This window comes from Ambystoma mexicanum, chromosome 12 (assembly GCF_040938575.1).
Source record: "Ambystoma mexicanum isolate Mex_15411 chromosome 12, UKY_AmexF1_1, whole genome shotgun sequence".
In the NCBI taxonomy this organism is placed as follows: Eukaryota; Metazoa; Chordata; class Amphibia; order Caudata; family Ambystomatidae; genus Ambystoma; species Ambystoma mexicanum.
In genome coordinates, this window is record NC_090936.1 from 196,892,813 (window position 1) to 196,917,829 (window position 25,017).

General features: G+C 44.0%; 1 protein-coding gene across 1 annotated transcript in view; it reads right to left on the bottom strand.

The window, feature by feature from the left end:
• The window catches only part of CRACR2A (calcium release activated channel regulator 2A), a 957,312-nt gene that overhangs the window by 322,518 nt on the left and 609,777 nt on the right, over positions 1-25,017 (bottom strand). The window contains exon 7 of the mRNA XM_069628295.1: positions 9,379-9,474. Within this exon, the coding sequence (XP_069484396.1) occupies positions 9,379-9,474 (96 nt within the window). The remainder of the gene's footprint in view (positions 1-9,378; positions 9,475-25,017) is intronic.

Genomic DNA, 25,017 nt, shown 5'->3' on the forward strand with positions numbered 1-25,017 from the left:
GCTTTTCTTCCGATTGGGATTTGGAACTCATTAACGGGAGAACACGAAGCGATTAACATGGTAACTACACATGGTGTAACGCCTCGGCAACTAGTACTTTGGACTATATATTCGTAAGCCCGAACATTGCTGGTAGAGTCAAAGATATGAGGATCACCCCGAATGACTGGAGCGGTCATAGCCTCCTAACTCTGACTTTTGCAGTTGATTGGGACAAGCCGAGCCCTAGACCCATGGGAAATATGAAGACAAATCAAGCCGCCACTTATATCGATTGGCATCCAAAAAACATCGATAATGCTGCTCGTTCAGCACAAGCTGTCCTCCTCTATGATATCCAAGCTTTTAGCAAATATACTGCTAACGATATTGAAGAATAGATTGCTGCTTTTGTGACGTCACATGCTACCACTCTTACTAATATGTTGATCCAAGAAGGAAGGAAGACCTTACCTTTTGATAAAGCATTAGAGATGCCAAGCAAGATCTAAGAGCTTCCATTCGTAAGGCGAAAATCGCTGCTGCAACATCTGAGTCCTTTGTAGTCCAGCGAAGAAAGCTTAAGAACAAATATCGTGCTTGGATTAAGACAAAGAGAAGTATAGAGAAGATAAGTCGCTGGCAACAAATGGTTCATGTTGTATGCTCAAAAAACACAAGAAACATCTGGGTTGTTTTGAATGAAGTGAGGGGTCCCATCAACCACACAATGGTGAACAGAATAGGGGCTCAGCAATGGACTGCATATCTATCTGAACGTAATACGACATTGGCCCCTGGTGAACAATGCAGTGGTGAATTGGTCCCCCTCGAAAAGCCATTCATTGTGAAAATGAGCTACTCCTTGCAAAATTAAATCTTTAAAATCATCTAGAGCGCCATGACCCAATGGACTAGCCAATGTTGTTCTGAAGAGTAATCCTGATTTCTGGGCTAGCTTAATAAAGATCCTATTTGACAAAATATTGGAGACTGGTAATATTCCGGCCTCATGGCAAACTTCCATACTTATCCCAGTCTTCAAGAGAAGAAACAGACTAGAACCCGGAAACTATAGACTGCTATCGATGTTGGACTGTACAGGGAAGATATTTGCGTCATTGCTTCTAGCCAAATTGGAGGCGTGGGCTGATAATGCCGGAATATTCAATCAGTTCCAAAGCGGATTCAGAAAAGGGTATACCACTTCCATGAACCTGATGATCATTGATCTACTAAGGTCGAGAGCTAAGAACCATGGGAAACCTCCTCTGTATGCCCTTTCCATAGACTTCGAGCGGCCTTTCATAATGTCCCTCGAGACAAACTCTGGCTAAAATTTAAACTATTAGGCTGCCCTGATGAACTCCTATATTACCTGAAAGCTCTACATCAAAACACTACGGCCAAACTGAAGTTGGATTTCCAAGGCTATATGACCCCCTCAGTAACACAGAATAGAGGAGTAAAACAGGGCTGTGTTACAGCTCCTTTCTTGTACAACCTATTTACATATGACCTCTCTTTAGCGATCTCTTCAGTACATAATTGCCCCCCACGGATCGGATCTGAGCACTGTCCTGTGCTCGCATATGCTGATGATCTGATCATCATGGATCACACATTCAGTGGACTATCCAGATCGGCCTGCGCGCTCTGGGAATCAGCCATTAATAATGACTTGGTCATCAATAGTGGAAAAACTCAATAAATGGTATTCTCGGCCAAAACATTTTCTAGGCCCAAACTTGTCATGCAGGGGACTGAAATAAAATACACCCCAACATATAAATATCGGGGTGTTGAGGTCGATGTTCAGGGAGAATATCCGACCTGCATACAAACACGAATTACCAAAGCTGCACAATTAACAGCATTAATACACCAATTTGCCACTAAAAACTGTGGATATACTATGTGGGGTGTGCGCCAGCTCTACATGCAGATACTGGTTCCTATGGTTACCTATGGCCTGGAGGCACTGCTGAACATCAATCTAAGTTGGCTCCAAGTCATAGAGGGTAAATTATGGAGGAGAATATTGGGCCTTCCCCAATGTATTCCGATGCAATCCTTAGACTGGAACTGGGGCTAACTTCTTTAAAAACAACTGTACTCAAAAGAAGAGCGGATATGTATCTGAGGATAACTAATCAACCTTTGAACTTCTTACTGAGATCCCTGTACCTAGAAATCTCTAGGGAGTCTACGACCCACTACCTAAAAGCCCAAATGGAAAATCTCTATAAAGAGATTGGCTGGATCCCCGCATTGAGGGGCACCTATGAGACATCGAAGAAAGGCCTGTCTAAACGGATAGACCTATGGGACTGGCTCAAGAACTACGAACATCTGAGCAAACTCACAAAGTACCAATTTGTACGGTATAGACTGTATACATTTGTGAAACCACAAGTGTATATGAATTTGAGTCGATCGAGCAGACTTAGACGTTTTTTTCTTTTGTTGCGACTCGATTGTCTACCGGTGCTAGCCAACAAGTGGATCGATATTCACCTGTCTCCCCATGAAAGACATTGTCGTATCTGTAAAAACACATCTGTTAATGAAACTGCTATACATTTATTTACAGCTTGTCCGGCCCTTACCAAAATCTATGAATTATGCTATGGGAATCTGGTTCACAACCTAGAGTGCATAGATGAACCGTGGTTTGGTATCGTAGCCTAAATTTAACCAGTATAAAAACTCACATAGCTATCTATAGCATATGGTTGAAGATCGAAAAATCTCTGGGTATTACCATCTAGCTTATCCAATCTCTTAATGCTACAGTAGCATACTATGGCAAGTGGGTCGGGCTCCATAATTTGTTCTATAGTGAATAACATCTTGAAGGGCCATCTGTGCATGATACGAGATTCAGATAAGCGGATTCTTTTTATTTAACTTTTATTTAATTTAAAAGTCTTCATGGATGATCACTGGGAAGGTTTTTGACCTTGAACAATGAACTCAAATGAACATCTGAAGTATGAATTGAACTGAACTGACGATGGTACCTCTTGTAAGAGAGAAGTTGAATTCTTATTTATATGTATATTGGTATGTTTGGAAACTTGATGTTTAGAATTATCAGTCCCAAATAAGGTTATTTTATTCTCTTTTTTCTACTTGATCTTATTCCAATCAATTTTTTTACTCAGTTTTTCTGTATATGAAATATGTGTAAAGTTTATATTTAAACTTTCTCACATTACTAAATAAATAAATAATATGGATATTGTTTTATTCATGAGGTCAGATTGAATAAAAACATATTTATTTTCCTGGTAGAAAAGGGAGGTGAAGTTCCTTCCATTAATATGGGGAAATGTTTTGAATGTGGTAACGAGAAGAGGCTAAAACAGTGCCCTTCTCTGATTCCCACCATCTCAACACCTTTTCCAGGGAATGAAAGCATCAGGATTAACCCAAATTTGCCTTTTTTTAAATTATTATCCTTTTTTATTTTTTTTATTTTGTGTTATAGTTTTTACAAATGTTTCACACAAAATAGCAATAATCAATAATCACAAAAAGCCACACAAATGTCATCAAACAATAAAAGCAGGTCACATAAAAGCTGAGAATAAAACCATGCTTCCAAATCCCAAAGCTTAAAACACACTAAACAATTTCAAAATATTGATTCAATAAAATATTTGAGTGCAATACCTAAAGAAATCTATTTCATATGATATCTAAAGTTGTCAAGTAAAATGTTTCTTCTTAAACAAAATTACAAAGTACTCAGTAAAGCCATAAAAATTCATTGTAATTGATCAGCCAAGGATTGTATTCACAAATCTCAGTGCATCAATACAAAGTGCATCATAAGGTTTCGAGAGCAAAGAGTACAACAACCATTCCCAAGAGGGTCCACCAATTTTATCCATGTAGTTCCCCAAAAACTGAACCCATACCCCGTCAAGGCACATACACCCCACAAATAATTGCTCTAGTGTTTCGGTTTACTATTTACAGTATCAACATTGACCTGTCTGAGTAGGGAAATTTGCTCTAGCACCTAATACATCCTTCGTGGGGAGCAGGTTAAATTGTATTCTCAGTATTGCTCCCCTACATTTACTAGAAGGATGTCTAATTAAGTATGATGGCATTACATTTACCCGTGTAATGTCCATACCGAAATGATCGCTCAGCTTATAGGTGCACAGCCTCCACCTGTTCCGGATCCAATCTCTTTCCTTAATTCTTTTCTTTACTTTGTGGGGGGAAAGAATCAACTCATGTTTTGGGGATTCTATCAGTGCTAACATCGAACTACATGATTCAGCCCACGTGTTAAGTGTCTTACAAGAGCCGGTTGACCACACATCAATCAATTTATCAAATATTGTACCACAGGGGGGTAAAAGCAGGCCTCTAAACAGTTGGAGACCTATCCAGTATATACAAGCCTGCAATGTTGTCAAGACTAGTTCATGTCCGAATGCAGGCAATGGAGTACCCTGAGGTTCCAACAGCACCTTCTTCCACACATGAAACTCAAATAACCCCCAATCGACCCCTGCATCCAGAAGTTCAGCCTCATGTATCACACTGCAAACACTTTTTTTGATTATAATACTTAAGCACCAGGGTCAACGAGACACGCCCACATTTTCTATCCAATAATCACAATTGGGTCACAGAGGATCTGTCAGCCGTTTTATAAACATCCTTCACGTTTTGTTTCATGCCCTTCCCACAAATTAAAACTCCCAAATATTTAAAACAGGGGTACAACCTTCAATAATTCATTCTTTATGTACCAATTAAAAACTCTTCTTTAAAACTTTCTTAGGCGATTCACAATAAAAATGTGGGATTTTGAGATATTCAAATTCTGTTCCAAATTAAATAAGTATTCATTAATCGCTGAGAGTGACCTCTACAGACCAATGGGCGTATAATCGAACAATATGTTATCATCGGCATACAATAGGTAATGGATCGGCACTGTGTCCAACTTAGGTGAATGTGTGCCGATTCCCTCTTAGCCCATGCTCAGGTCAGATATATACATATTAAACAGGAAGGGGGCCAACCGAACTGTAGTCTATTACATCTTCGAGAAACCCATCATAATTCCCCAACGGTTAATGTATCATATTGCCAGTCAAGTGAAGCTAGGCTAAGATAAGTCGCAAGGATTTCATTTACCCGATGGACCATGCCTCTATTCCAGGACACTATTCCCAGCCACATTTACACATAATTCACAGGGAGCACGCTAAGCCACGTAGTAGTTCACTATTCCAACCTCAAACCTTGCCGACATAGTACAGTGATCACTAAATTCTGTTGGCATAAAATAAAGAGATTTACATTTCTCAAAAATACTTTTACCTACAAAGATATAGGGCCTCATTCTAAGCTTGCCGGTCCAGAAACAAGGGTGCTGGTAAGCTCACTGACACCCTTTTTTCCAGACCGGCAAACTGCATGCTTGCCTGCCATGGCTGATTTGCCCGACAGGTCTGACACTGCCGGGCGCAGCGGCCACAGTAGCCAAACACTTCACGGAAGCGCCAGCACCATTGCGAACGGTGCCGGCACTTCCGTGTCCCCACTCCCATAGAATCGTTTGGGACTCTATGGGAATGGGGACTTACAATTTACTGGCGCCTGACTTCCCAGGCCGCGAGACTCGAAATGAGCCGGTGGCACTGGGAAGTCAGGTGTCAGAAAATTATTACGAGTCCAACGGCAACCCGCCGGCAGCACCAGCAGGGTTACCGCCAGACTCGTAATGAAGCCCATAATCTATTGTGGAAAAAGAGCAACCATTGGACCATGTGTAATTACTCAGAATGACTCTTGTTATGGAACCATTCAACAGTGAAAGACCTAAACCACCTAAACTCTTCCACCACACATAACCGTGATATTGTTTTCCCAGCATCATTGAAGAGTCCGGGGTCTGTCCCAACTCAGATTTCAGATGAATAAATTCAGCATTTAAATCACCTCGAAAAAATATTTGGCCATTGAGATATTTATCATTCCAATAATTAGCACATAGCACAATACGTCCATCGTCCATCGAGGGCACCTTCAGAAGACAGGTTTCCAGCAGGGATAGAATACTATGAGCTTTTAAAATCTGTCCCACTACGGGATTAGTTATTAAATGTTTGTGACCATGGGAGTTCCATGAAATAAATGTGTTGGACCAATCAGGGCACTCTGTGCTAGATCGAGTAAGAGACTTGCCCATGGTTCACGGCACACAACGCTCCTGATAGCCACAATCAATCTTATATTTGTTCTCTGGTATTAGTCCCACTCTTTAAAACTTAAATGTCCCATGTGTAGGCCCTACCGTAATTCAAAGAGACCACAATCTCATTTGACATTGGCACACACAACCTTCCGTTTTTCATTAACGTATGATTTTGGCCCCTCTCAGAATAAAGAGATAAGTCGAAACCCAGAGCTTGCACTGATTGTAATTCTTTCATGATGGATTCTAATATGATTTTTTATCTAATATGAATTTCTACTCTATGCATCCTATATCAATCAATAAAGTCAACTTGTTCGATATCTCTCGAAGCAAATGACTGCAAATTGGGAATCGCGCCCCAAATTCTGCAAGATATTCGAACCGTTTAACACAAGATGTTTATTGTCTGGCGAAACACTCTCTAATAACAGCTTAAAACCCTGTTCACCTCTATGCTCTTTAAAGAAGGGGGTCTGCCTGTATTACCCATGTTCAGAACTGCACCCGGGCCCACCATGAATCATGAATCCGAAGCATCATTATGGAATTTATACCCTTTGTACCTTTCAAGACACTATAAACCTGGTTGGTCGGCTTCATCTGCCAACCGTCTCACATTTGTGAGTCAATTTTAATAGTTTGCTTGATACTATTATTTGCACCAATTTCCACGTGTATACTAGTGCTCTCTGTTAAGAGACCAGGAGGCCCCTTCGTCGAACATACGTGGGCCCGCATAGAGATTACAACTCTAAGTCCTATGAATTTAATCAATATACCCATGTACTTCTTCTGCTTTCTCATTCAATTTCAAAACAAAGGAATAAGAACTCACCACTTGGGCCAGCAGATCCGTATCTACGACATGAGACACAAACATCTAATCCATTCAGGGGTGCCTCATTAACAACACAACTGGCCTGCCCCGCGGAAGGTTCATCCATTCTGGTGTCATCATCAACCGCTATTACGGCCTTAACAACAACTTTCTCCAGAGCCGCTTTCATGGAAGGTTGCTTAAGTAAAGAACAAACAAACTTCCTGGATGCTTGCTTGTAATTCTTTGATGGTGTTTTTTAACCTATTTACCTCGCTTTTTCTTTTGATTTACCACAATAGTCTTGTTTGGACACCCTTTATATTTGTTGCCTATTGTAACATCTTCAACCACACAATCTGACTGAATAGATTCTTCTAAAATAGGCACACTAGATGAGGAGAGCAGGTTATTCACGATGATAGATTCCGCCCCCCAACCGAGGATCTTATTCTGGGGATACCACTAGAAATCTTTTAGGATTAACTATCTCAGGACCTACTGATGTATCCATTATGGGAATACCCCCTGACAGAGGTTTCACACTGAGGAGTTGAATGAATTCCCTCTGATTCCCACTCATCTCCCCCCGTTGTAACCATCGGGCGTGTCTGCCACGGCAGCTTCCATTATGTGCACGGCACACTGCCACTGATTAAACAGAAATGTCTTCACGTTGCTATGGGTTTTAACATTCTCAAATTTAAATAAAAGAGATTCCAACAATGCACAGTGTATTTCAGGCTCAGCCTTAATTCCTTCATACAGGGAGACCAAGATACATAAAACCTGGTTAATTTCCGTTAATATATCATCCTGGCCTTCCCCAAGTCTATAGTCCATGTGTCTTAAGACAGCTGAAAGTCTCCTTGTGGTAACCTGGGCCGGAGTTGACGTGTAAGATAAAATTGAAGAGTCTGACTCCTGTGAAACCATTGCATTGCTAAGACTAACACCCAGGACATCAAACATGACATCACAAATATCATTGATGACATCACTGATGCCATCACATGTCTGCCTCTCTTATTTTATTGGATTGAAAAATGTAGGCCAGTTGGTTTTATTCACTGACAATCACAATTTAAAAATTGCAAAAGTGCTGTACATTAAAACGTTACCCTTGTCGTTTGTACTTTAAGTACTTTTCTTAGGGTGTGGTTTCAGCTCATGATGCACATGCATGAGGCAATAGCAGGCCTCAAATACACAATTAATTTGTATACAGGAAGATACACTTTCTAATGATGCTGTTTCTTTGTTCCTTACTCCAGTTTTCCTGTATGTGCCTCTCATTTCTATGTATTGGGTCTATATATGTATTGTTTGTACTAGCACACGTGTGTATTAAGTCTTCAATTGTTAGCTTGCTACTACATGTTTAACATTATACAATCACCACGGACATCTTGCTATCAACGTAACAGAAATAACCCATGGCAGGTAGGGACTTTTCATCAACATTATTTTCACATGTGATGGCATCAGTGATGTCATCAATGATATTTGTGATGTCATGTTTGATGTCCTGGGTGTTAGTCTTAGCAATGCACGTAGATGGTAGGAGTTATGGTTGCTAAGCTTAACATAATGGGGGAATGTGCAGTGTTGTTTGGTGTCACTGTGAAGTATAACATCCCTTTAACAAAGTTTTTTACCGAATGTACATAATTATATATGGCAGGGAACAAAAACAAAGGGGCTAAACATATAATGGCGTCAGTGATGTCATAAGTGCCATTTGAGATGACATCTTTCATGTTCTGGGTGTTAGAGTTAGCAGTGCACAGTGGTGTTGGCAAATAAGGGGGCTCAGTCTGCCATAACTGGAGAATTTCAGGCGTTTTTCGTTTTTAATGTGAAGCATAAATGGGAGGGGGAACATTTTTTTGTGGTGAAGTGCAAGGTATTTGGTACGGCAACTTAACCATAACGTCCCCTCAACAAAGTTTATTTTGTAGTGAATATGGATAATGACACCATCCCTAAACAAGTCTAATTAAACAATGTTATCTCGACATTTAATTAAAATGACGTTTTGCAGAAAAAGCTTGGTTCTCGCCTTCTGTCGTTCATGTCTTGGAAGCATGATATTAGTGTCAGTGTGATCTTGAGGACACTAGTAAAAATGGGCAGAAACATGTTAGAGTGCTGCAGGAATATAGCTTGTGGTCCAGAACCAAGTTGGGGTTAATGGATAACAACCAACACAGCTGAACTGGAATGTCAACAGCAAGTAATGCATGAGAGAACTAAAGAAGCAAAGAGAGGTGGTAGGGCGGTAAGCGGGGAAGGCACTGGGAGGCCACATCAGGCAGGCTACTCTGTGGCAGCATAAAACGCTTACCCTTCTTTGCTTTTGGACAATTTGCTCCAGTTCCTGTTCTTTCGCTGTAAGTTTATGCTCCATTTCTTGACTGCGTGACTGGAAACGTTCTGTGTCCTACAAGGAAACAGCCAGAAAAAAGAAAATGACACACATACATATCAGCATTTGTTATGAACGTGTGTTAGGGTTCGTTAAACCTTTCACATGATAGTACAAAACATATATACATACATAGTTATTTCAAACAGAATAAGTACATTTTCAAAGAGCACATTAATCAAAACGAGTGCAGTTCATTCATTCTGGTCCCAGAAAATAACAAACTACAAACAATACATAAAAACCAAACATAAAACACTACATCTAAAATGTTATGCTTGATTTAAAAATCATTGGGCCTCATTCCGAGATCAGAGGTAGTCATGGCGCTATTAGCGCCATGACTGCCACCAATAACGGGTCCGGCACCCGTCTAGTTCAATAGGGACTTACCTGTGTAGTCCAACCTTTGCGGGACTGGTAAGTCCCCATTGAACATGCCATTCCGGCTCAATGGGAATGGGGAGGGCGCAAATAACGGGCATGTCAAGCCTGTTATATGCGCCCTGGTCCCTTAACGGGTCCCGTCCACAATGCCAGGTCAGACCAGGCGTTAAAGGAGGGACCCGCTAAGGGACCTTGTAGTAGGGCAGTAAGGGTTTACCGGCACTGGTTTCCTTACTGGTGCCTGGAATCCCTTACCGCCCAACTTGGAATGAGGCCCATTGTTTTTAGCATACAGAAAAGCTACAACTTGCTTCCTGAATTTAACAACTGCAAGACTAAATAAGTAGTGCTAACCATTCATCACACGCAGCCAATGTTCCATAGAGTTGGTGTTATGTTATGTTACTGTGACTTGTACCATGCATCGCTGCCATTTGTCATGGTCTCCAGGCACTCTGGCGGATCTGACAAGGAAGGGAGTTGGGTGGTTAGTTGGTTGGTAGGGATGAGAAGGAAAAACGCAAGAGAGCTTTGATGATCTGTTGGACGCTTCAGTTCACAAAACAAATGGTCACTTTGTGCTGGTATGATTTTGGTAGATTGTGTGATGTTTTGTGGGTGGTTGCATGTGGGTGTTTTATGTGCGTGTTGGGTGTTGTGGAGAGCTAGTAGAGTGCCTGTCCTTTGGAAGTTTTGTGTTGTGGGTCTGTGTCATGTTACTGCTGTGTTGGGTGGTAGGCAGGGAGGACGGATAACCCAAGAGCAACGCGTTTGTCTTGGAAGCAAGACAACGCAGCGCAACACAGGTTCGAATCTAGATCCTGCACTTAGAAACCACTTGCTGGTATTAAGCGCATTATAAAAGAACAATTATAAAGATGCACCATGAGACCACGCAAGTGGCAACAGTGTGCGGTACAAGACTCATTAAGATTATGCAGAGTGTTAAGAGTTTTTAGTATGGTTAGTCGTGGTGGTGCAAATAGACAAATGTACAAGTGTCCCAGACAAACTATACTGCAACTATTTAACTCCTGTCCAGTCTTAATAAAGGTGTTTCAAAGTTTGTACAGTGTTTCCGTTTTGATATATTCTAAAGGTCTGGCAATAGAGTTTCCAGCTGGTTTAATCGGCATTGTATAAAGGAACACGTTTTAGACCCTTCATTGAAGAGCCTGATGTACTTACTGCTGCAAAAGTCGAGTAAGGATGAAAGGATTTGGGCATTAGAGGATGACAAGTCAATCTGGACACCAAAGTTTTCCATAAACTATGTTCAAATTCTCAAAACGTCACATTTCATGATTGAAACCCGTCACCTCCACTTCTCTTAGAATGTCAAATAAGGTGTTTTCTTGAGCTGTTGAGGTAACAAGTGGACGTTCTGAGGTTTGTCAGAGTGGATAAGAAAACAACATTTGGGGTTTGGTGATACTGAAGTATTACACAAAAAGCCCTTGGAAATTAGCATCAATAATAATTGTTGAAAAATATATGCATCTGCTATGCCTTTAGCAAAGAATGTGGAACTTGGCTGCAAACAGTCTAGTAAGAGGGCAAAATTTGGTAACTTACAGCATGTTCTTACTGCATACCTGTTATTGTGCAATATGGCGTCATTATAGATCTTACTATTTATGTGGTCATTCCTGGTGTTATCATCTCATGATAAGTTCCTGCGACCAAGCTAAAATCACAAGCATACCTTTGTCGATTCCACAGTATTGGAAAAAAGGAGGATAGTGGCTTGCAGAGCTGCAGGGGAGGCAAGACCTCTTCCTGGGAACTATGGCAAGAAGAAGGGAGCCTACACTTGGCGTGGTGGACTGAACCACGGCAAAGCCCACAGAAGTTTCAGCAGCCTTGCCGAGGAGCAGACTGGAGAAGCCTGGACGAGTAGAGTCTCAAGCAGTGCAGAATGCCTGAGTGGCCGACGAGCGGTGCAACAAGGAACCGATGCTGAAGCCCTGCAGGAAGACAGCGTGAAGGGAGCGCCAGCTCCATCAGAATCAGATCCCCAGGAAGAAACCAGTAGGGAGAAGCCATGTCTGCCTACTGGAACGCATGCCCGGAGGAGCACTGCACAGAGATGGAAGGTACGTCATTGCTCCAGGGAAACGAGATAAGGGTGGAAAGCTTCGACCAGACCCCAAGATGGGGGTCGAGAAACCAGACCCCAAGGCGGGGTAAAAGATACCAGACCCCAAAGCATTATGAGAGATACCAGACGCCATGTAGGGATGGGAGAAACCAGACCCCAAAGTGGGATGAGCAAATCCAGACCCCAAGGTGGGGTTGAGAGACCCGAGACCTCAGTGAGGAGCAAGCAAAACCATGCCCCAAGTCAGGGTGAAGGAAACCAGGCACCAAAGTGGGGTAAGAGGAACTGAACCCCAAGACAGGGTGAAAGACTGGAGTCCCCAAGGAGTGGTAAAAACCAAGCAATAACTAACTGCAGAAAGTGCCACCAGATTCCTTAATGGGGAGGCCAAGGAGAGGACCTGGTCTGGTGTTTCGAACCAGGTTGTTCCCAAGGGTGGACGTAGACCAAAGACTTAAACCCCGATAGCCCAGGAAGAAGGACACTAACCAAAGACTGAGATGCAACCCAAGGATGGGAAACTTAAAGAGGCATTTGGTGTTCGGACTTGAACTGTGCAACAGAACTGGTGGTCCCTTTTTCTTAGGGACATCCAGGCGGGGTAAAAAAACAGTCACCATTCTTTTATTTGGGCAAAGACCCTTATGGTACCTTTTGTCAAAGCTCGGTTGGTTTTGTTTATAGTGATAGACACAGCAAACTGGCTAAAACAGGTTTCTAGACTGCAGACTTTGCTTATTTTGTAGGACATCCTGGCAAGCACTCTTTTAGACATCTTTCTTTTTTCAGATTAGTGCCCAAAACCTTAGGGATAGATTAAGTGTTGGGTGCTCTAATGAAGAAATACTCAACCAAAAATGCCACCTTTTCCGTCTCCTGATTTTTGGGATAAACAAGTTAAATGAAAGGCCTTTATAATGTACTTCCATTACACTTTTCAGCCCATCATGCAAAACCAGTAATTTGAGCACGTCCTCATTTAATGCATGCTAATATCATATTAGGACCTGATTTACACCGTTCTCTTAGTATCTTCCTCACACAACTAATGTTCCCTTAACCACTCACAGCATTTGTTAAATACCCAACCCTTATAAGTTTAACATCTGGATGTGATTAACTTAAATACTTCAATCTCTCTCCACTCTATACTTGATGGTATCATGTTCTACACATGGCTTACTGTCACCACACAAGATTTTTTTGCCCAGAAGCTTACGACTACTTATTTTCATTAATATTTACTGTTTTCTTGTTGTTCTTTTCCTAACTCTGCCCAGTGCTGAAGATTGGCACTGCACCGCCTCACCTTAAAGTGCTCCATACTTGGCCCATGCTTATGCCATCAAGGGGATATCTACAAGAGTTTACTTCCTCTTCTCGCTCTCCCATGTATCAACCATTGCCATCCACAGGATATTCTAAATGTTCTACTTGCATTTCCAGCCTGATTAATCCCTCTATCCTCCCTCTGAAGGATTTAACTTCTTCCTTGCATTTTCCTTGTCATTCTCCTTTCTCAAACACAAATGGGTTCACTGCCTGCCTTCTTCTTTATCTCCTTCCCTCATTTCTCCCAACTCACCCACTCGTTCCTATTAAATATCCACTCTCTCCACTCTCACACTATTCTTATCCTAGTCCCTTTGCTCTTTGTATCCCTGTCAGTTGACACTTAAAGCTGGTGGGCTATATTATGCATGCCCCTGCTTTAAAAACTTGATTTCTCCTCCACAGAGTGGTCCATTTATAGTTATGTTACATTTGCTGAATGTCTCTCCTCTTCGCCAGTCGTACCAGGTGCATTAACAACCTGATTACTCTATCTTACCTGTGACAGGGTCAGAGAAGAACAGAAACTCATCTCAACCAGGGCATTTTCAGAGCCTGACGTACCCCTTAATAGAGACCCCAGTCCCCAACTCTCCATAGAGTAAGCAATGGTACCAGTATCTTTTCCACAGTGCCTGCCAACTTTTTTTCGAGCCAGATTTTGTTTCACTCTTCTGCAGGACTACAACTCCCAGAACCTCTTATCCAGCAAGAAGGACCTGTGCTGGAGTCCAAACACTGAAGAAAACTCCATGGGATGCACATCGCAGAAACAGTCAAACAAGGCATCCTCGAGCCTCCAGTCAGCAGCTCCCACCAGAATACCCATAAGGAAAGGAATCTCCTTACCAGGGGTGGAAAACAGATCCACAGACACTGGATTGCTTCCTGCTACAACAGCGGAGAGGATGCCAGAGAATGAAAATGGGGCTTACTACATATTTTAACAAATCTGTGGGTAAAGAGCAGGGCAAGGCTGGCCTACAGCTGCAAAGCAATGAAGAATATAATTACAGAAACCTCCGTTAGTGGAGGTCCTTTTAAAGAAAACAAGGATACCCCAATGTTTGTGAATAATACGAATATGCCCAGCCCTCTCGTGGCATACCCAGTAAGGTCAGTATAATACTCCTGTGACCACTCTGCAAGAGGACCTCTTGTTGAGTCCAGTTTTCCTATTTAAAAAAATCTTAAATATTGTTTTATGTGTTTTATGTGTTTTACTCGGAGATTTGTTTTGTATTGAAGGTCTCTAATCATCCAAGCAGTCCATGGAACTAACTTCCATTGAATTGTTTGTGCCCTGATGAAGGCCCCATACATCACCTAAGGAGACATGATGGATGAGTGGACTCCAATGTACAGGGCCGAAACACTAAGTGTCGACACCCGTATAAGTTGAGGCATAGGTTTTATGACTATATTATGTCATCCGGTGAGGGACTCTATTTTCCCAGAAGGGCTGACATGGGTTTCAACACTAGGGAATAAAATGTGTTGATATATGACAGACAGAGCATGACCAATGGTATAGTTTATACTGAAGAGATTATTTCTGACCATTTGGTATTGAATGTAACAGCCATGTATCATCCATGTTTCCTATACATGTCAGTTTGACAAAGTTGTTCTTCAGACAGCACTTTGATTCGCTTGAACTTTTTTGTGGTTTTTGGTGCACAAGCATTAAGAATGACTTAGCAAACAAAATAACATTACTCCAAAATAAGATTGCCAACAAGAAAGCCACCCTGCCTAATCAGGAGCTGCAACCTACAAGTGCCATTGCTTCACCTAGCACATTAGATCAATTCAGATTCTCTAGAGTATCCATCCTTGAAACTGAAAACATTATCTCTTCCTTGAAACCATCTAATTGCCAGGGTGACAACTGTCCTGCCCAAATAATCAAAGACACTGCCAGAGATTTAGCACTGTTCATCGCAAAGTTAATCAACGCCTCCTTTGCAACTAATTTTGTCCAGAGTAACCTAAAAAACTCCTGGGCTTACCTCTGTTAAAAAAAACAGACTCTGGACGCATCTATTCCAATGAATTACAGGCCCATTACAAAGGTGCCCTTCCTTCTTAAAATACTTGGTAAAGTAGCATATCTGCAAATACAAAAATACCTTGAAACTAACTATCTCCTAGGCTCCCGCCTATATGGCTTTAGGCCACAACACGGCACAAAACGGCACAAATCGATTTAAAAACTCAAAATGATGAGCTCAAGGACAAAGGGAAAACTGACATGCTACTCATCCTCGACCTGTCGACCTGTCGGCTACCTTTGACCTGGTGGACCACAAAGTTCTTTGCAAACACCTGGCATCGGCTTCCCACTTCACGAAGGACGCAATAGTATGGATTCAATCCTTCCTAAATAATAGAACCATGAGAGTTTTTTCCCCATCAGCCTCTGCAGATCCTATTCAGAACCCATGCAGTGCTCCACAAGGTTCTTGTGTATCACCAACCATGTATAATATATTTACAAAGCGTCTGTTTGACAAATTGGAGAGGCTGGGTGTAACCTACACTAACTATGCAGATGAAACCCAGATCCTCATTCCTCTTTCAGACGATTACTATAAAGACATGGCTTTGGTAAATAAAATCTACCTTCTCATTCAGGTATGGATGGCAGCCCGTGGCCTCTGCCTGAATGACGATAAAACGGAGCTCCTGATTCTTGGAACAGCGGCCAACCTAAAAATTTAAATCCAAATACTCTGCCTTCAATATCGACAGAAACACAATTAAGGTAGTAAAAGAAGTGAAAACTTTAGGCTTCTACCTTGACTCCACACTAACCCTACGTAAACAGGTAAACTCCATGGCATCATCATCCGCCTACACTTGTAAGCTAATTAGGGCCTTCAGGCCATTTCTTTCCAAAGCCAGTTGTATTATCCTTGCCAACGCCCTGATGCTTTCAAAACTGGATTATTGTAGCGCCCTCTACCTAGGTGCCAATAAGTATATCCTTGACAAAATCCAAATTTTACAGAACAATGCGTTAAGAACAGCACTGAACATAGGGCCCTCATGATGGAGCCGAGACCAGGGGCCCCTCCACGAGCGATAATTGCTAAAATACTCAATTATAAAGACCGCAAGAAAATATTGGAATATTTTTGGAAAGGCGGAACAATTGAGAGGGCCTCGAGTACTATCACGGCATACCCAGACTATACTATGCTGGTCCAAAGGCAGCGGTACAGCTATGTAACTATCAAAAAGAGGCTACGGGCTGCTGGGATAAAATATATGCTGCTGTACCCTGCGAAACTGAAGGTCGTACATAAGGAAAAAATGCAGTTTTTTAACACTCCGGAAGAAGCAACAACATGGCTGGATCTGCAGGGCTGCCCGGATCAAGACACGGAAGAGACACAAAATGGACGCGAAAAGTGACTCAGATACAGTATGCATACTGCTAGGGCGGTGAGCGAACCTCCCGAGGGCGCCTAGGCGAAGGCTGAGAATGATGGGCCTGGCTGCAAGAGGCTGATGTTCGATTACATATTGCTGATTGTGAGAGACTTGATGGACTGGAATATAGTGGCAGTTACATATATTTAAATAGTTTGGCAATGTGTAGTTGACTGATGTGCTATTGGAGCGCAGGGCAGAAGTACCCTATCCCCCGAATTATAGTTGTAGTTGTAGTAGGTTGGCCACTAGGGCGGCCACACCCTGCAGAGCTTCGAGTACAGGCAAAAGCCGGAAAGAGCTAGATGCGGGGGAGCCTGAGATCCAGGGATGGAGCTAGGCAACAGTTGGGGGGGAGAGTGTTGGGGAAGGGATGGGAGACGGGGGGGAGAGGGAACAGGAAGTTTGGTGTGTTTTTGGTTAAAGGGGTTTTAGAATGGGATGCGAGCCTATACAGATTGGATTGGAACTTGAAGCTAAACGATAGCTGAAGGGGAGGGAACGGGACTATACCAGGCCATGCGGGACCTTAAAATATTCACGTGGAATGTGCGGGGGCTTAACAGCTATTTAAAAAGGAACAAGGTTATGCTGTATCTGCGCAGGCAGAAAATAGACATTGCATTGCTGCAGGAAACCCACCTCACACGTGAGAGGATGGACATGATTGCGGGAAAGTGGAAAGGGGTGTTGGTGGGCTTGTCTTACTCGGCCTACGCAAGAGGAGTACTTATATGGGTAGCGCCACATGTCCCGTTTCAGCGGTTGCAAGTGGTGGCTGAGACAGACAGGAGGATGGTTATGCTGAGGGGACTGGTAGAGAACAGGGAGATAAGTATTGTTAACACGTACGCCCCAAACCAAAACACAGCAGCGTACATTAGGACACTGAGTGCGAATCTGAGCGGGTGTGTGGATAGCGTGGTGATCTGGGGAGGGGACTTCAACTGCGTACTGAACCCGAGGGTGGATAGATCGGATGGGAAATTAGATAGACCGGCCCCTGCAGCCAGGGCGCTACAGACACTGCTTGATGACTTTGGGCTGGAAGATGCATGGAGAGTGTGGCACCCTGGGGAAAGGCAATATTCGCATTACTCGGCCCCACAGCAGTTATCAACGAGGCTGGACTATGTCTTTGCATCACCTGACATGATAGCGGAGATGGCATACATAGAGTACAGGGCCAGGGTCCTCTCGGACCACTTGCCCCTGATTCTTGCATTGCAATATTGCCCCACGAGGGCGAGGATCCCGACATGGCGCCTACGAGCGGAGGCTTTGAGGGACCCCTTCTTCAGAGAGGACTTGCGGGAGGAGATAGTAAACTATTTTGAAACCAACACTGGGAGTGTGGACTCGGCGGGCACATTATGGGAGGCCTTTAAGGTTGTCATGAGGGGGGCGGCCATGGCGAAATCCAAGGGCCTACAGGGGGGGGTTTCGGCTGAACTGAGGGAGACGGAAGCAAAATTGGAAGAGGCCTTAAAAGCTGGGGATGATACAGCGGAGAAACTACATTTTATACTTAAGCTACAGCAAAAATGTGCGGAATATTGGGAGAGGTTGTGTAACCTTAATTATAAAAGGTACATAGAGAGACAGCATGCGGGAGGCGATAAACCGGGGAGACTTTTGGCGTGGTTATATAAGAGCGAGACCCCCAGAGCCACAATTAGAACTATAGAGAGGAAAGATGGTAGCGTAGAGGATACCCAGGAGGGAGTTAATCAAGCGTTTGTGGATTACTATAAATGGTTATACGGGGAAGACGGGGAAAGCAGCCATGTAATGATAGAGGAAACGCTGGAGGATATGGGGCTGGCCAAGATAAGCGAGGAGGAAAGAGAGGAATTGGACTCCCCGATTACCCTGGAAGAACTGGGGGAGGTGGTGAGGCAGTTGCCTACTAGTAAGACCCTGGGGACAGATGGGCTCCCAAGCAAATTTTATGAGGTATATATAGAAGAGGTCCTCCCCCCGCTGCTAGAAATGATAAACGAAGCATTCGAGATGGGCCGCTTACCGGAGTCACTGAGAGAGGCTGTCATAGTACCTCTCCCTAAACCAAATAAACCTGGGCGTAGCTGTGGCTCCTTTAGACCTGTGTCGATGCTGAACCAAGACGGCAAGATATTGACTGCAGTCCTGGCGAATAGACTGAAGAGGGTCATTAGCTAATTAATAGATCCGGATCAAATGGGCTATGTCCCCCATAGAAACATCACCAATAATCATAGGCGACTCCAGAGCATCATTGAGTTTGGCAGTGGAAGGGATGAGGAAATGGCAATCATGTCCCTGGATGCGATCAAGGACTTTGACTCCGTCAAGTGGCCGTGGCTGCTGGCGGCCCTGAAACACTATGGGTTAGGGCCTGGCTATGTGAGGTGGGCGAAGATTTTGTACAGTGAACCGCTCGCTAGAGTTAAGACAGGATCTGTGATTTCAGAGAGGTGGCAGCTTAGCAGGGGTACTAGACAGGGATGTCCGTGGTCTCCTATGCTCTACATACAGGCCCTGGAACCTCTTGCGATCTATCTGCGGCAACAATATGACACTATATGCATTGAGGTGAAAGGGGAGCGGCACCTGATTTCCCTGATGACATGCTACTGTACCTACGATTCCCAGAAGAAAGTCTCCAGTACATCCTAGAAGTAATGGAGAGATATGCAGTGTTGTCTGGTATAGCAGTGAATCCCCAGAAGTCTAGCATGTTCCCATTGGGCGGGTACAAGGGGATTCCATCGGAGCGATTACCTATATTGCAAGTGCCATGGGCGGTTCGCACGTTTCGGTACTTGGGGATTAATATATACCACACTGTGGAAGAGGAGCACAAGTGTAACACAGAAGTAGCCATTAGAAATATCGAGAAGTGCATGCGGTTTTGGGCGAAGCTGCCTCTGGCAATGATGGGACGGGGAGCGATGCTAAAGATGGTGGTCCTGCCGAGGCTCCTACATTACTTCGGGAATATACCGTACCTGATTCCGAGGGGGGTTTTCACTAAACTAAATAGCATGTGTAGGGACTTTCTGTGGCACGGCACGCGAAACAGAGTGGCGTTGTGGAAGCTTCAGAACTTCCATGACAAAGGGGGAATTAAGCTGCCCAACTACGAGGCGTATTATGTGGCGAGCCAGTTGCAGTATGTTGCCAAATGGCTATCTGATGAAGAGACCTCCGAACACAGGTTACTTGGGCGGGATTGTGCACCTTTTTATCTGAAAGAAGTCATGTCGGCATCCAGAGAGAAAATGGGGGGGCGCCCTAAAATGATGCTACTAGGGTGGAAGGTGTGGCGCAGGGCATGCCAAATGATGGGGGACCCGTCCCCATGCTCACCGCAGATGCCATTGGTAGTATTGACAGGGGCGGACGCTCAGCTGCGACTGATACTCTGGACCCACTGGGAACCGGCTGGGGTGGCAACGATGGGGGACATCTGGAAGGAGTGCTCTAGTGTTACTTTTGAGGGGCTACGGGAAGTAGCAGGGTTGCATGAAGGCCAGTACATTACGTACCACAGAATGGTACAGAGGATTAAGAGAACGGGGCCTGAAACTGTGCTGGGGGAAGAATTGGACGCCACCATAGACGTGATATATGATATAGCTGAGGGGGGTCATGAGATTTCCAGACTGTATGAGATGTTGATGTCTAAAGTGGGGAAGGAGGTCACGCAGTTGAGAATGGACTGGGAAACAGAGGTTGGGGCCCAGATGGGAGATGGGATGTGGAAAAGGGCACAGGGGTATCATAAGAAGGTGTCTAGAAACGCGAGGCTCAAACAGATACAGTTGTACATAACACACAGGGCTTACATGAAGCCTTGGAGGATATCGAGGTTTGAGAATGCAGGTCGGCAAGCATGCCCCAAATGTGACCAAGAGAACGCGGGCATGGTGCATATGTTCTGGTCATGCCCGATCATAGAGAGGTTCTGGAGGGGTGTAAAGGAGAAACTAGAAGGAAGAGGGGTCAAGATGGTAGTGGATACGGTGTGGGCCTGTCTGCTGGGGGGGGGGTCCCAAGACCACAGAAACTCAGGCACGTAAGCAAACTGAGGGACCTGGCTTATGTGCTGGCAAAAAGGAGGATTGCCATGGGATGGAAGTCATGCCATGGGCCAAGGATAGAGGTGTGGTGGAAGGACTTGCAAAAATGGGCAGAAGCCGAAACCACGGCCTGGCAAGAAGCGTGTGGCAATGGGGGGCAGGAGGAGAATGAGTCCCTGATGGGCTGGAAATCACTGATAGCCGGACTGTTTGGGTCATTGGACGACTCGACTGAGCCTGTGGAGGAGGTGACAGAACCACAGGGTGTGGAAACTGAAGGTTCAATGCAATTGACTCGCCAGGGGGGTGGGGTAGAGGGAGTAGTGGTTAGGAAGTTCAAAAAAGTGTATTGAAACTGTTGGAACATGCACTATTTGTTTGGTTTATTGTTTGTTTGTAAAATTTAATAAAAACTTAATTTTTGTTTTTTTTTAAAAAAGAACAGCACTGAATATACCCAATGGAGAACATATATCAGAACTAAGAAGAGAACACCACTGGTTGAAGATCAATGACAGAATTCTGCTCAAAACAGTCTCCCTTACTTTCAAGTGTCTGAACAATGTGGCACTTACATATCTAACAGAGAGAATAGCTAGAAAATCATCCACCCGCCCCTCTGGAGCGGCCAACTCCTTTTGTCTGAACATACCCAGATGTAAGCTAAAAAAAATCTGGAGGTAACAGCTTTCCAGTTAAAGCCGCTCAATCCTAGAAAGCATTACCCCTATCACTCAGAGTGGACCAATCCTTCCGCTGCTTTAGACGTAATACCTTGAATTGGTTGCGATCCAACGACATCTGATCTTTGCTGTAATTACTCACTGAAGTATGTCCTATTTACGTACTATGTGTAACCCACTGTATATTCATTTGCACTCTGTCCTGTATAATCCTGTTGGCTTTATGTCTCAATGTGTAACTTAAGCTTAAAGTATCCTTGTACTCGTTGCGCCCAGTCACCTCCGGGTTCGGGTGCGTCTTACAAATTAATAAACAAACAAACTAACAAACAGCCACAGAGTTGTGCATTGATGGTTCCATGTAATGTCCCTGCAAAAATGTCCCGACAAAAAAGTCGCCGTTTTTTGCGAAGACATTATTACATTGAACATGCGGGGGACACTCCCGCAAACCCTGCTTTTTTGTTTTCTTTTTAAATGGGAGCAGGGGACATCCCTGCAACTCGTCCCCATACATAATGTCACCATATATAATGTCACCAATAGCTTTTCCCAGTGACATTATGTATGGGGACATTATGTATGGGGAAATTCTTACCTCATACATTGATCTAGGAATTTCTATTCACATTTCAGGAAACCCTGTTGCTTAGCTATGCTCGACTCCCCAATGCCCTAAGCATAGGGAAGAGGAAACCATTCCATCAGGCTTGTCTTTCAAACATGCCATCACATCATATAATGGCCATGGGACAGGCCCACAACTGATAACCATTTACATGGATTTCGATCATAAGGAAAACAAGTTACTGGAGTGGCTCTATAGCTGTGGGGGGAGGGGGTGGGGGAGAACCTGTGCTACCGAATAGTTTTGTTAGCGGTCATTATTCTGCATAATCACTCCATCCTGAGCAGCCAGAGCCTTGGGTGAATATTTTGCCTGAGAGCTGCACACATTCTGTCTAATGGAGCAGTGAGATACCAGCCTTTGTTTAAAAAAAAAAAAAAAATTGTATAGACTTGACAATAATTAACAAAAAGGCGCCACTCCACTTAAGGGAAAACATTACGCAGAACAGCTGCCTCACAAACATGATCACTTCAGCCGCCTTCATCCCTGCTCAAGCATCCACAGATTCCCTTTGAAGAAAATAATTGGAATAAAAGGTTATCCATTAAAAACGTCATAGCAAGGCGAGGGTTTTGGGTTCTGCTTTCATGACCAAGCCAAGGTAGGTACAAATGAGCACAGCCTACAAAGAAAAGAACACGGAAACAGCATATTAGCTCTAATGCACCTAGGGGAAAAAAAGAAACGTAATGTAACAAAAGCATGCCATTACCTTTTAAGCGCTCTTCTGATTATGCACCGCTCTGATTCACTAAAATGAACAGTTCCAGCAAAATAGGACGCTTGCATTAAAATGCTGTAATTGGGATGCATGAGACAGACCTTGTTTCGTGTTATCCTAGAGATTGTGCACGTGGCTGAGTTTCCTGGTAGACACTGTTGGCAATACCACGCAAACTGTTTGCTCTATTTATTTATTTATTTATTTATTTATTTATTTATGTTTAGCATTTATAGCAGAGGGATTGGAGATTGAAAGACAGGGGTTAAGGGTGTCTGGAGCCGATGGGTCTCATGAATGGATCTGAGGATGTCCCTAGAGTTGCCAGGGGTGCCAGTGTGTGTGAGACGAAGGTGGTGCAGCACCTAAATGGGGCCGAGGGATACTTGAGGTGTGATGGTTGTGAACATGAAGCAACACGTGTCTTCCAATAGACAAGATCAAATACCTCTCTTCTGTGAGGACACTCACAGTAGTTTTGAGAAGAAGAACTCAGCTCCCGGGGTCTGCAACCTGCAGCTCCCCAAATGCTTTGGACTACAACTCCCATGACCCCCCCCCCTCTATTGGCTACACTGGCTAGGGCTTATGGGAGTTGGAGAGCCGAAGGTTGCAGACAACTGGAAAGCATTTGCCTCACGTTAGTTTTCATTGTTTTTATTGTCTCGTGCATGTAGCAATTGTAAAGTCCCTTCTCATCTGCAAAGGGCACTTTATTTTATTTGTATATGTCCTCTCATGTTTCTTATCACCTGGACACTTTTAAGGGCTCCCTGTGCAGCATCTACATCACCTTCACTGTGTGGTGTTCAAAGGCACCCATGATCTTGAAACCCGCTCTCCCTGCCTGAACAGCTCTATCCCGCCTTGTGCCCTGCGCTCACCACTGAAATGTCTCCCTGCTATTCCCCATTCTTGCTAAGCCTCATGTGTTTGCTTGTGTGGTAGGACAGAAACAGGAGACGGACCAGGTGCTTTTTTGAGTAACTTCCTTTTATTTTTGCACACAACCTGAGCTGTATCTATGTCTAGGATTCTACTCTATGGAGGACAAGTATCCAAAAGGTGCTTGTTGGGTGTCTGTCCAACATCAAGAAAGTCCTCTGTCCAGAAATCTGTACTAGCCTAATATCTGTCTCTACCACTATTAACAAAACAAAAAAAATCTAGCATAAGATACACTTGGGCCCTGGAATAGGGGTTGAACTCCCACCCTGCCATGGTTTTCTCTTTAGGTCTCCTTGGCCCTATCGTACAATCTAAGGTTGAATGTCTTTTCTGTCCATTTGTCCTTTAAACAGTTCCAACATGTCCACGAAACGTGTGTCTGTTTATCTTTTCTCCCTTCTGGAGTTCATCCCATCTGTGTGCCCCCCTCCCCGACCCCCTTTAATGAGGGTATCCCTGGTATCGAAAAAGGTCAGTGCTTTCTTGCCATCAAGGCAGCTCCCGGACTTCACGTCGCCTTGGTTTTTGGTTCTGCTCAGTCTACCTTGGGTTAGGTTTTTCGTCGTCACCCTGCCTTGGGGTATTATGTAATTCACCCCACTCTGAGGCTGCTTTCGTTCACCATGCCTTGGAGTTATGGTTCCTCATGCCCTGTCTTAGGGTCCTGCTTCTCTCGCCCCACTACGGAGTATTGTTCTCACCCCGCCCTTGGGTATGGTTTAGTTCACCCTTTCTTGGGGTATGGTTTCTCTCAGCGCAGCTTGGCCGCTTGCTTCTCTCACTGCGCCTTGGGGGTATGGTTTCTCTCAGTGCAGCTTGGCCGCTGGCTTCTCTCACTGCGGCTTGGGGGTATGGTTTCTCTCAGTGCAGCTTGGCCGCTGGCTTCTCTCACTGCGCCTTGGGGGTATGGTTTCTCTCAGTGCAGCTTGGCCGCTGGCTTCTCTCACTGCGCCTTGGGGGTATGGTTTCTCTCAGCGCAGCTTGGCCTCTTGCTTCTCTCACTGCGCCTTGGGGTTTGGTTTCTGTAGCCCTGCCTTAGGGTTTGGATTCTTGCACCCAGGGCAGGACAAAGACTGATATGCTTTGGATATTTCTCCTCTGTGATAGATATTGAGCTCAAGAATCTGGGTAAGGCTCTTGTAACCAAGACTAATGTCTGGCAGAGGGACTTCCCAGGACCCCCCCTTGATCTTTGTGGAGAGATACTGCAACTTTCCCTTGGACTTCTGGTTCTTACTTCCCAATTAGCCACT